This window comes from Zingiber officinale, chromosome 2A (assembly GCF_018446385.1).
Source record: "Zingiber officinale cultivar Zhangliang chromosome 2A, Zo_v1.1, whole genome shotgun sequence".
NCBI classification, from domain to species: Eukaryota; Viridiplantae; Streptophyta; class Magnoliopsida; order Zingiberales; family Zingiberaceae; genus Zingiber; species Zingiber officinale.
In genome coordinates, this window is record NC_055988.1 from 89,671,924 (window position 1) to 89,684,299 (window position 12,376).

General features: G+C 38.1%; 3 protein-coding genes across 3 annotated transcripts; 2 read left to right on the top strand and 1 right to left on the bottom strand.

Annotated features, from left to right (window-relative positions):
* The first annotated feature begins 3,062 nt into the window (after positions 1-3,062).
* LOC122041483 (probable rRNA-processing protein EBP2 homolog) lies at positions 3,063-6,262 on the top strand. Its single transcript, XM_042601181.1, has 2 exons — positions 3,063-3,186; positions 5,257-6,262. Exon 2 carries the CDS (start codon positions 5,263-5,265, stop codon positions 6,130-6,132), a length of 870 nt encoding a protein of 289 aa, XP_042457115.1. The 5' UTR covers positions 3,063-3,186; positions 5,257-5,262; the 3' UTR covers positions 6,133-6,262.
* A 502-nt stretch (positions 6,263-6,764) lies between these two features.
* Positions 6,765-7,988, bottom strand: LOC122043792 (pentatricopeptide repeat-containing protein At4g36680, mitochondrial-like). Its single transcript, XM_042604369.1, has one exon. It carries the CDS (start codon positions 7,986-7,988, stop codon positions 6,765-6,767), a length of 1,224 nt encoding a protein of 407 aa, XP_042460303.1.
* An 885-nt stretch (positions 7,989-8,873) lies between these two features.
* On the top strand, positions 8,874-11,542 carry LOC122041484. Its single transcript, XM_042601182.1, has 6 exons — positions 8,874-9,153; positions 9,236-9,362; positions 9,440-9,919; positions 10,373-10,844; positions 10,965-11,046; positions 11,154-11,542. Exons 1-6 carry the CDS (start codon positions 9,115-9,117, stop codon positions 11,370-11,372), a joined length of 1,419 nt encoding a protein of 472 aa, XP_042457116.1. The 5' UTR covers positions 8,874-9,114; the 3' UTR covers positions 11,373-11,542.
* The last annotated feature ends 834 nt before the right edge of the window (positions 11,543-12,376 follow it).

The following is a 12,376-nucleotide window of genomic DNA, read 5'->3' on the forward strand; positions in this document are numbered from 1 at the left end:
ACAATAAACAGAATACTAATAAACTAGATAAGCCAGCACTGCTCCCACTAGGGCAAACACTAATGTAGCAGCCAATATTATCCCTATTAACCTGGACTCATTTGGGATAATCTCAGATGGGGCAGCTTCAGGATTCTCCATCAGATCCATTTCTGGAGCTTCCTCGAATATTTCCTGGTCCTCTTCAAACTCTTCAGGCTCTTCTTCACCCATATGGTGAAGCAGTTCTTCACACAGTTCTGAATATGTGACGCGTCCTTCATGACGTCCCCATACATAATCTGCTATTACCTTAGGATACTCTAGCAATGATTGCATTAATGCCCAGATCCTATAACTATTCAGGACTGAAAATTCTTCTTGCTCAAGTTTCCAAAATAGTCTATCAAGCCGTCTAACATGTCTGTCGACTCCATAAGCAGACTTATACTCTATCTCCTGAATCTCCTCTTGGAGCTGGTTTCGCCGCACTTCACGACGAGTCAATGTGGTAATAGTCTGTGCGATCTGAAAAATTGAATTTAAATAAGTCAGTACAAAACTGACTAACTAGTACAAAACCAGTTTAATTCAATTCATACGGGCATAATACCATCATTATAAATCAAGAAAAATAAATTTTCTTGATTTTTAGGAGTTTAAGTCGACTGACCCATTGGATCGGTCAATCAGGAATCTGGATCATAAGCTTAATCTATTGTCCTCATTATAACTAATCTAATTGGACAGGGATTTCTGACCTATGTTCTGTTATTGTTTAAGCTCATTTGAGTCAATCTCAGACTTATTGATCAAACTTAGGTCCGTTTGATTCATCCAATGATTCATTAGAACAAATCTAATCTTTTTGATCAAATCTGACACAACAGAACTAATCTGGTCATATTTGATCAGCCCAACTTTTGTAATCAGGATCACCCCAATTGATTCAATAATAAACCGAACTGGTTAAACCAATAAATAATTTGAATCAGATCTAGGTATCATTGAATCAAACTAGTCTGCTTAAATTAATTAATAATTTAAATCAGACCTGGGTTTGATTAGACAAGTTGGTATGGTTCCATTTTTAATAAATTAAACTATAAATTAAATAAATATTTATTTATTAATTAATAAATACATTTCCTTATATATTTAATTAATTAATTAATATATTTAATTAAATTTTATATCACTGTTCATGTACGTGAACAAGAAAAAAAAAATTAAAAGCATGCATGCATTTTTTTTTCCTCCTTCACTCTATGCATCATTAACAAAAAAAATTAATGTTCATGTCTAAATTTTTTTTCCAATCGATTCCTTGAATGATTTAAATGCACTGTACTTCGTCAAAACAATACTGTTCATCCTTTTCTCTCTTCAATCCATTCAAGAATTGATTAAATTATTGTACACGATTTTGAATCGATTGGAACGAAATTTCAATCGATTCAATTCAATTGAATTGATTGGTTAATCGATTCAATTGATGAACAGTGCTCATTGTTCATCTTCTTCACGACAGAAGAAGAAAAAACGTGAGTTTTTCCGCGTCGATTTTCATACTTTCAAATCTATGCTCTGATACTATTATTGGTTCTTTGAAAGCATGAAATAAAACGAAACGAAAGTGGTAATCACTCACCGTGATCTCCCGAAGAAATCGTAATTGAAGACACCGGTCGACGAAGAGGCTGCTACTGTCGGAAGCATGATCACGGGGCAACCGAAAAGCACTTCAAAATTTACGAGCCAAATCTCAACCTCTGGATGTTCTCCCTTGCTCGACCAAAACAGATAGTTTAAATGAGTACTTTTAATTTATTCTAATAGATGGAAAATTTCTATCGAGTTAATTAGTCAACTCTAAAATTATTTGATTCAAATAATTTTATACCTAAATTATTAAAATAATAATAACAATAATGTATTATTATAAATTTAATCTTTAAATCCATTTATTTCTATATTTCATGGAAAATATTATATATCTAATGTTTTATACACGATAAAATATTTAGAAAGAAATGTATTTTAAAAAATTATTAAATAACACGTTATTTATACTTTTTTATTAATAAAATTGTTATTCTCATCCAGTTTAGTTTCATAATTATAAATTATCAACTTAATCACTTTTAATTGCACACCATTTTTTTGGAATAAAAAAATAGAAAATTATAAATGAGGTGTTATTATTTTGATAATTTTTAAACGAAGAGTACCTGAATACTTAAGTTTTGTTTTTTTATTATATATTTTAAAATATATATTTGTTTATTTTGGCAATCCATATAAAAATTATAATCCCAGTTAAATCGGAAAGCGCACGTGACGGTCAGTACCGAAGTCCAGTATGCTTTTAGTTACATCCTCTATTTAGAGGAATTTTTTTTACAAATATATCGCAGCCGGGATTCGAATCATAGATGTCTGAGTGACAATCTGAATGTACTACCGCGGCACCATGACCCCGGGGACTTGGTAATGTATATACCTGCTATATAAGAGATATTTTGATATTTTGAGTAGGGGTGTAATCGAATCGAGCCGAGCTGAACTCTTGAATGTTTGAGTTTAGCTCGTTTATAATTAAGCCAAGCTCAAACTTTATTTAATGAATATATTCATGACTTATAAGTTTTTATCGAGTCTAAACGAGCTTAATAAATATAAATTATAATTTTAAATATTCATTAAAAACTAAATTATATATTTTAAAAAAATTATAATATTCTTATTAAAATTTATAATTTTATTCAAATAAATAAATTTAATATATTTATCTATATATTGTATAGGTAGAATATAAAATCTATAAATGAAATATCAAAATTATTAATTTTTTATTTAAAAGTTAATTCATAAGTTTAACGAATATGTTCATGAGATAACGAATTGAATATTATGAAGTTTGAGCTTGATTTGTTTATCTTGACGAGTCTCCTTACACAAGTTCAAATGAACTCAAATGAACTTTTATCGAATCGAGCTTCAAATAATTTATTTAACCTTTTAATTTTGAATTATAAAATTATAAAGGAGCACTATTTTGGTAATTTCAAGTGGCAGGGCTCTTTTATTTTATATATAGAGAGAGACTGTTTCTTTTTCTTCGTTCCCATCCCAAACCCCAAACCCTGAGCCCTATCGCCGCCGCCCTTATACGGCCCTCTCCACCGATCTCCGCCCCGCAACCAGGTACGGCCCTCTCCTCCGATCTCCGCCTCATATCGTTGTCTCTTCTGCACGTTCCCATCTTCCCCGGCGTCTCAGACCCATCTTAGTGGCCTCGACTCCCTTTTCTTCCCCAACGTTGCGGCCCCACTTCCCCATCTTCGCCGCCGCCGCCTTAACTCCCCACCCCTCTCGGACTCTGGGTTTACTTCTGGAAATCCCATATTCTCTACCGCCTCAGCACGTCAGCTGCGCACCTCACCTCTGCTGTATTTGATCTTTTAGTTTTTTAATGATTTTTTGGGTGATTTTATCTCAAGTGATGTTGATCATGAATTACTCTTTTGTGGAAACAAATCTTCCGCCGACTAACAAAGCTTCACAACTATCCACTTTACTAATTTTGTGTGTTTCTTAGGAATTTATTATGTTTCAATTACTATTTTTAATGACTTTGCATTTTATTGGTTATTGCTTTTAATTCTGGAGATCTCAACAGAGAGTGATAAGATGATTTTGGTTATCAGGTTTTCATAAAAATATTAGATTTTTTCATAGTTCGTATCAATGTTTCTATCTTGGTCAGGATTTAGATACCACTCTCTTTATCGGATGTATTTACTAAACTTTGATTTGTGTAAATTTTAGTGTGGCAAGAAACTCTAAGAGAAAACTAGGAAAGACAGAAAGAAAATAGATAGCATTTGTGGGACGATACAAATTGGGGAATTACATTGTTGCTATGAGATCATAGTTGAATCAACATGATCAATCTGGTCAACTACTTAATCAGATTTGAAAGCTTTGTGCATCAATGAAAATTCAAAATACAAATTGTCTCATCATTTCCTATTATCTTTATATCTGTGTTATTTTGGACACAAGTACTGGAACACAACAAATTAGCATATAGGATTTCCTTATTTTTGTTTAAAATTTTATTACTTAGTAATGGACCAAGGTATTAGGTGTTGATTTGTTGCCAAATGTGTAGTATTGGGTTAGAGGACTTTTAGCTTCTAAATGTGTAGTATTATAATTGAATCGGTTGGGATATGATTTTGGTTCAATTTGACTTGAACTGGATCTAAGTGTTTTTTGTCCAAACCAGCATTTGCCAAGTAAACTAGTGTTGCTCTACTGTTCTGCATCTTTCCTCCCATTGCGACACCTTCTCATTGTTTTACACATGAATGAGCCACCTCCAACATTCCCTCATGCCTAGCTGCTGGTGGTTCTCCCCTTCTGTCTGTTATAGGTGCATTATATTTCTATAGATGATTCTCCTATGCTAGCAGGATTTAAAACAAAATATTGTTGATCTTATAATTTAGAATATGTAAGCCTACAAAATTCATATTGTAAAACCTTTCAAGGAAGTAAGTGTTGGTGCCAACTTATCTGAGTATCCCCTAAATGCAAATTTTCTGTTTGGCCTTCTAGATGCAATAGGTTGCACTTTTATTGTAGGAGAATCTAGTCAAACCATCTACACTAGATGGAGAAGAAACACAGTTGGCCAGATGGTCTTATTGACTGTCGATTGATAACATTTTCTCTGTTCTGAGTATCCCCTAAATGCAAATTTTCTGTTTGGCCTTCTAGATGCAATAGGTTGCACTTTTATTGTAGGAGAATCTAGTCAAACCATCTACACTAGATGGAGAAGAAACACAGTTGGCCAGATGGTCTTATTGACTGTCGATTGATAACATTTTCTCTGTTCTTTATAACTTATATTGTCATTTATCTTATCAACATTGCTGTATGATGCTAGCAATTGTAAAATGCTGACTACTGGATATGTTTTATGATTCCTTTGCTCTAAACTATTTCTGTTTGTTTTTTTCGTTCTCTTGATTTGTTCCTGAATCTTGTTCTCGTTAAAGCTGTATTTTGACATTTATTTGATTTATATCTATTTATTAACTCTATAGAGCATCAACTTTTATACAGTGATTATCTTCTATTTATTCCCTTTTGATTTCTTTCTCATTCTGATAACGCAAGGAATTGGATGTTACTGCTGTTTTTAGTCCACAATTTATAAGAGAATACCTGAATGTAACTGATTGATTGTTATCTCCTTTGCAGTCTAAAATGGTTGCACTCAGAGGTCAAGATTCAACACTTGCTGAGGAAGAGTTGCTGAATGATTATGTTGATGATGCTGAGGAATCTGAAACAGAATCAGACGAAGAAGTGCGACGGAGTGAACCTGCCAAGAATTATATTAATAATAAGGAGGCTCTTCTTGAGAGGCTTGGTGATATAGCTTGGCCAGAGCATGTCAAATGGATTGACAAGCTGACTATTGATCACAACCCAGAGCAAGAAATAGATGCCAATGATGATCTGATACGTGAATCAGCATTTTATACGCAAGCTTTGATTGGCACTCGGCAGGCCTTTGAGAAGTTGCAGTCCATGGGTGTTCCGTTTCTCAGGCCTCCAGACTACTATGCAGAGATGGTGAAAAGCGACTCTCACATGTTGAAGGTGAAAACCAAGCTTTTGGAAGAGAAAAAGAAGATTGAGGAAGCAGAAGAGAGGAAGAAAGCTAGGGAAGCAAAGAAATTGGCGAAAGAAGTCCAGGTGCAGAAGACAAAAGAGAGGGCAAAGCGCAAGAAAGACGAGATTGATTCTGTGAAAAAATGGCGGAAACAACGACAGCAAAGTGGGTTTTCGAAAGGTAATGATGATGAAATGAAATTGCCTCTGGATGACGGTGATGATGATGGCGGGTTCAATAAGTCGAAGAAAAGGCGCACGGGGGTTGCTCCTGGAGACAGATCTGGAGGATTCGTAAGGAGAGGAGATAAAAATAAGAAGAGAGATCACAGAGAATCAAAGTTTGGCCACGGGGGCAGGAAAGGCATGAAGAAGCAAAACACTGCTGAATCAACAAATGACTTTAGAGCCTTCAACAAGAACAAATTTTCAAGAAACAAAGGGGGGATGAAGAAGTGATAAAGAGTTATTAGCTTTAATTTAAAGACTGAAATTCGGAGATTGATTCTGTTATGGTGTTGTATAAGAATTTTGTGGTAGTTAGACTTGCAATTAATGCTTTGAGAATTTTCTTAAGTGGTTTCATTAAGGTGTTTGTATATTATTTTATCTAACTTTTGATAAACTATCTAAATCTTGTTCAAACTAATCTCTTAGACTGGATCTGTATCAACTAATTCAGCAGGTGAAATGAAACCATTGGAAATCAACTGCAAATCTAATAAATACCAAACAACAATAATTCAAGAACAACAAAAATATCCATTAGTGCAACTATTTGGAGGACTACAATCTAAGAACATCTACATCAAAAATTGAGTACACGTAAAAACAAGGGATTAAACAAACAAGTCCACCTCTATGCTGCTTCAAATTAAAGCAACATAATCTATTGATAGACCAAGGTACAGTTTAGCGCATCTGGTCTAATAGACCAACATAATCTATTAAAGCAAATATAAGTCTGATGAAAAAGAAAGACTTGAAGGCAGTTTCCATGCTCGATTCTATGTCTATCCTTGGCACAGAATACTTCAATGGACAAACTCCATGGAACCCAATAACCAACAGCACCATCTGACAAAGGATTGTTAAGCAGCATCTGCTTCTTCATTCAATCCAAGCTCCTGTTCCACCTTCTTCCATCCCTGAACCAAATTTTCAGGGAAACGCTTCTTCACCTTATCGATTACTTCCTTGGCTGCCTGCACCTTGTCTACCTTAACCAGACCACTCACCAAGCGCTTCACTGTCTCAAAGTCCGGGACTTTATTAAACCTCAAGCTATCTTTGAACACCGCAAACCCAGTGTCGAAATCCTCATGCTCGCACAAATGTGTGAGCAAAATCTTAAACATCTTCGCATTCGGTCTTGGACCTTTCTTCCTTAGTCCCCTGTATACCTGTATGGCATCTTCGTGTTGACCTGCGTTGAAGTGGCAAGCAATGAGATAAGTATAGGTGATGCGATCGGGGCCGAGGCCGGCAGCCTCCATCTCCTTAATCAGCTCAAGGACTTCCTCTGGCTTCCCGTTTAGCGCCCTATGCATAACTCTCACATTGTAAGCAGCATGATCAGGCACACAACCCTTCTCAATCATCTTCTTCCACATCTCCTCCGCCTCCTCCTGCTTCCCTGTCTTGTACAGAGAATCGATGAGTGTGGTGTAGATGATGAGTGTCGGCTCGAGTTGCTTCACCTCCACCATCTCTTGCAACGTCTCCAAGGCCTTGGTGACCTTGCCGGTGAGGCAGAGAGATTTAATGAGGATGCCATAGGAGAAGCAATCGGGCGTGATGGAGTGCTCCTCCAAAAGCTTGGAGAAAAGATTTACCACTCGAAATGGCTTCTTTGCGCGAATGAAGGCGGAGAGGAGCGCGTTAAAGGACAGAACCGAACGGGGAGCAGAAGTGAGCGTCGGCACCTCGTCAAAGGTGCGGATGGCGTGGTCGAGCATGCCGGCGGTTCCGTAGGAGAGGATTAAAGAAGCGACGTACGGCTCCGTGAGGGAGGTAGCCTCGGACTTGCGGGATTCGATAAGGGCTTCGACGTCAGAGAAGCGGCGGGTGCTTGCGAGCCGGCGGACGGTAAGCTCCAAGGCGTAGCGAGAGGTGGTTACCGAGGAGGATTTGTCGTCGATGGCGGACAGAATGGAGACAGCGCGGTCGGGGTCGAATTCCTTCTGGAGGCGAAACTTGGCGACGGCGGCGCTGATTCCAGCGGAACCCGATGCATTCTCAGCTGTGGAGAGGCCGCGACGGAGATGGCAGAAGAGGGACAAGTGGCGGCGCGAGGCGGAGAGGAAGAAGGCCATCGGAAGAGACGGAGACCAGGAAGAATCGGCGGGGTTTAGGGTTTCTGATCTCAGCCTATTTGAACTCTAACCGAGCTCTCGATCTGTTAAAAGCCCGGATACGAAATGAACCGGCCCAACAATAGCCCAAATACCTTTCTCTCCAGCCCAAATGCTATTGGTGAGGTTTGAGAACTCGCTTTTTAAAAATGTCACTCGACGTTAGACGTATAATGGGATAAATTTTAGACGAATGTATAGTTTTCACTCGATGGATGCTCTCGGACTTACTTCAAACACCATCCTCCATGTGCGAGTGCCTACCGAATTGAGTAGATCCTTTGTTTGCAATCTTAATACTATCAATTGATTCTTTCTCCAAAGTTGCCAACTTTTGCATAACTGTACTAATCACATCACACATGGACATAATTGAATCCTTGTTTTGTTGCCCGTTAAGAACATGGAGCTAATGATTCTTTCCGTGGACTAAACAGTAATTAGAGATTTAGTTAAATTGATTAGTTGTTAAATAACAAAAGAATTCCACCTAAATGATTATTAAAAAGATGGAAAATCCAACTCAGTTCCTTCTCTATCCATTAATTCGCTCCTCCAATCCAACCAGCCACGTTGGTGGGGCCCTGCGAAAGAGATGGCCCATGAATATGAATTAAAGAAAAAATATGATGAGTTAATGTCCTGTCCTGTGCGTGCATTAATATTTCAGAAAATTTCATTTTGTCGCCATCTGCTGTTTGATTTTTTTATATTAATTTCCCTGTTGTTTAGGATATTATAAAAATACATTGTTCGGCTTGTTTCTTTCTCCTTTTTGGGGCGTAAATTTAACGGAATTGAAATAAATTTAAAAAGCATAGTTAATTTGTAAAGGAATTTGGATTTATTTGCCGCAAGCTTTTGCTTGTCAAGTTGTCCGTGGACCATGGGCGCTGTCCAAGGAAGAAGAAGAAGACGAGGATGAGACAATTCTTAAGCGCTGCAACTGCATCCATGACGCTAATTTGCAGCTCCCGGTTCGGTGGTTTGTGATCGAGCAGATTCTCATTCTCCAGGAATCCTTGTGCTTTTCTTGCTCTTCCCATTTCTGATCGCAGTTGCAATCCGAGGCCTTGGGCACTTGGCCATGGAGTACGAACGCATCCATAAGCCGTTGGCTGCGCAGGCAAGGCTCTTCCTTTTCTCGCTATTTTTGACCTCCCTCGAGGTGTGGATTCTAGGGTTTATGATACTGTTTTGTGGTTTAGGGCGGCGGGTTCTCTCCGAAGAAGCTTCGGAAGGTGTTGCTCAGAGTGGAGAGGAGGAGAAATGAAGAGGAGGAGATGGAATCGAAGGCTTCGTTGAGATCGGAACCGTCGGAGGTCGAGAGCGGAAGTAAGTTCTCCCCTTTCTGAGAAAAAAATTGTGTGTTTTTCGCTTTGATTGAAGCGATCTGCGGCGGAATCATGCAGGGGCCAGCGAGGTGGATAGTTGCAAGGACGTTGAGTGCTCCATTCCGAACAGATCGAGAGATCTTCCGATCGCCGCAGGGAGGATTAGGGTACAAGAGGACGATGCTCTCGAATCAGACAGTGCGTCCGCCGGATTCGAGTTCCAGAAGGCGGAGAGGACGCAGTCACTCCCGCCGAACCGGTCGACGGCCACGGCGGGGTTGGTGCCGCCGTTCTCGAAGCCAGCGCCGTCGAAGTGGGACGATGCGCAGAAGTGGATTGCGAGCCCGACATCGAACCGAGGCGGAAACAAGGGCGGCGGCGGAGGGCAGGCGAGGAAAGGAGGCTTAGCGGGATACATAACTCGTCAGGCTTCTTCGAAGTTCGTTTTGGACGCGGTGGAGGAAGCCGATACCAAGAGAGTGGACGTGAACGTGAACCGTGCTCAGAAAGAGACGGATTCAGCAGCCATGCCTGGAGTTGTTTTCGACAATTCTGATGGTAACTCCAACATCCATGGCTTCTTTGCTTCTCTTCTGTTAAGCTTTTCGTTTTATCTGCTGCTCTTTGTGGCTGTAGATTTTCTTTCTAGCTTCCTGCTTCTCATCTTTATTGATGCTTCTTGAATTTCAGATTTATCTAGTGAAATAGAAACTTTAAGTGCAAAATTCTATGAAACCGTTCTTCTCGGCTAGGAAGATAGAAAATTACCAAGTGTAAGAAGTTCTATGATTGACTTAAAGTTGTTTCTTTTCAGAAATGTAGATTTTGTCCTGTATATTTGGATTGATTATTAGACAAATTGAATAGGTCGTAAAGAGAGATAGAGATAAAAAAAAATAACAGTGAATATGCTAAAAGATCACTAGTGATGCATTGCTTTTACAGATAGTTAGAACTTCAACACATTCCCAATTCATCCTGGCTTTATGAATGTGTCGTAATTCTCTGCAGCTAATCCAAGTTGGCACGATCTATCGACTACTCAGAGTGCTACGGCATTTATGACACCAGCAGCCACTGTCAGGGCTGTGTCTATGAGGGATATGGGTACAGAAATGACTCCTGTGGCAAGCCAAGAGCCTTCTCGGACAGGAACACCCATTAGAACAGCTTCACCGTTGACACTGCAAAAAACAGCTACATGTTCAACTCAGACATACCCAGCCGCTGGCAACGAGGAACAACAGAGCATTAGAGAGGTGCCGGAGAAGGAGCAACGAAAAACCACCAGGAGGGAGATACTCATGCTAGGCCAGCAATTGGGCAAGACGAACATAGCTGCGTGGGCCGGCAAGGAAGAGGAAGCAACTGACGCATCTACTTCGACTAAGACAGTGTCAAAGGAGGAGGACCTGGCCAGAAGTGCCACTGGAGCTCGTGCAGCGGCATGGGAGGAAGCTGAAAAGGCCAAGTATCTTGCTAGGTATTGAAGTCCACATAAGTGATCATGTTGCTTGTGAGGCTTTCTCTACTTTTGATTGCCAATGGAAATGGTTCAAGTGTTGGTAGATTTTGAAATCACTTGAAGAAATTTGTTTCTCAGGTTTAAAAGTGAAGAGATCAAAATTGTAGCATGGGAAAATCATCAAAAAGCAACCATAGAAGCTGAAACAAGGAAAGTTGAGGTATACTTTCTCCTTGTAAAGCAATTATTTTGAACAATTGAATTGTCGATTCTACATGACTAACTACAAAACATAGTGATCATTTTTGACGATTTCGATCTCGTCAGGTTGAGGTAGAGAGATTGAGGGCATCTGCCTATGAGAGATTGATGAACCAGCTCGCGGCTGTAAGACACAAAGCCGAAGACAAGCGAGCGGCTGCAGAAGCCAAAAGAAATCAAGAAGCTGCAAAAACTGCCCAACAAGCAGACTACATTCGAAGAACCGGTCGCATTCCTTCGAGATTTTCTTGCTGGAGTTGGTGTTCCTACTGCAGATTTCTTTGAAGGAAAAGAAGGCTCATTCCACAGAAGAAGAGGAAGAATTCTAAATAGATGTGTCGTTAAATGTTCATTGTTTTTGAATAATCAATTATTGTTTATGTAAAGTAAATGATCATGAAAAACCATCAAATATTTGTTATGCCAACAGAAATGTAAATTAGATTGTTTTATGTTCTTATTATAATTTGACCTAGTTCTTTTGCTGCTTTATCAAAACATTTTAGGATTGCTCACATCAAATTAAATACTCAAATATTGTTTAAAAAAGATGAAAACGAAAATCACCAAATTATGATGATTACAATCAATATCTATATTTTTAAATTGGATAAATAACTAGCCATGCAATTTTTGTATATCACATTTCAACTTGATCATAACAGGCCTCCAACTCTCAATCACTATCATCATTACTGTTCTTTTTCGTTTTTTTTTTGACCAACTTTTCAATTTGAATAAATTAAATATTTAAAAATATTTATAATACGAGAGTGACGTCTCATTTCATGTGTTGTTTATTATAACAAACACTTTGTTTATATATTTGGACCATTGTTACACCAGGCGATTCTTGATTAGCTAATTCATTAGTTAATTGTCCATCTCATAAAAAGCTAATTTTATTTTAGTACAATAAAAATTAATATATTTTCATGCACAATGACCATGTGAGATCTACGAGCCTACTCCTATATTATTTTTTTTTCTTGTTATTGAATATTCATTAACCGAACACTTTCTTTTATTAAAAAAAATGTAACGTGTCCATGAAATATATTCACCAAATAATAAAGTGAAATCAATTTCAAGTTCAACTCTCCCAATAATTGAATTGGTTGGCTTCACGTCTAGTTTGAGCATTGAAAAAAATAATTAGAAAATTAGTAAAAAAACACATGTAGCCTCTATATATACTTTATAAATGACAATTAATTAGTAACAATAATTAATTAATTAAATTTTAAAGTTAAATATCATTATATTTAGTCATGTCTATTATCTGTCAT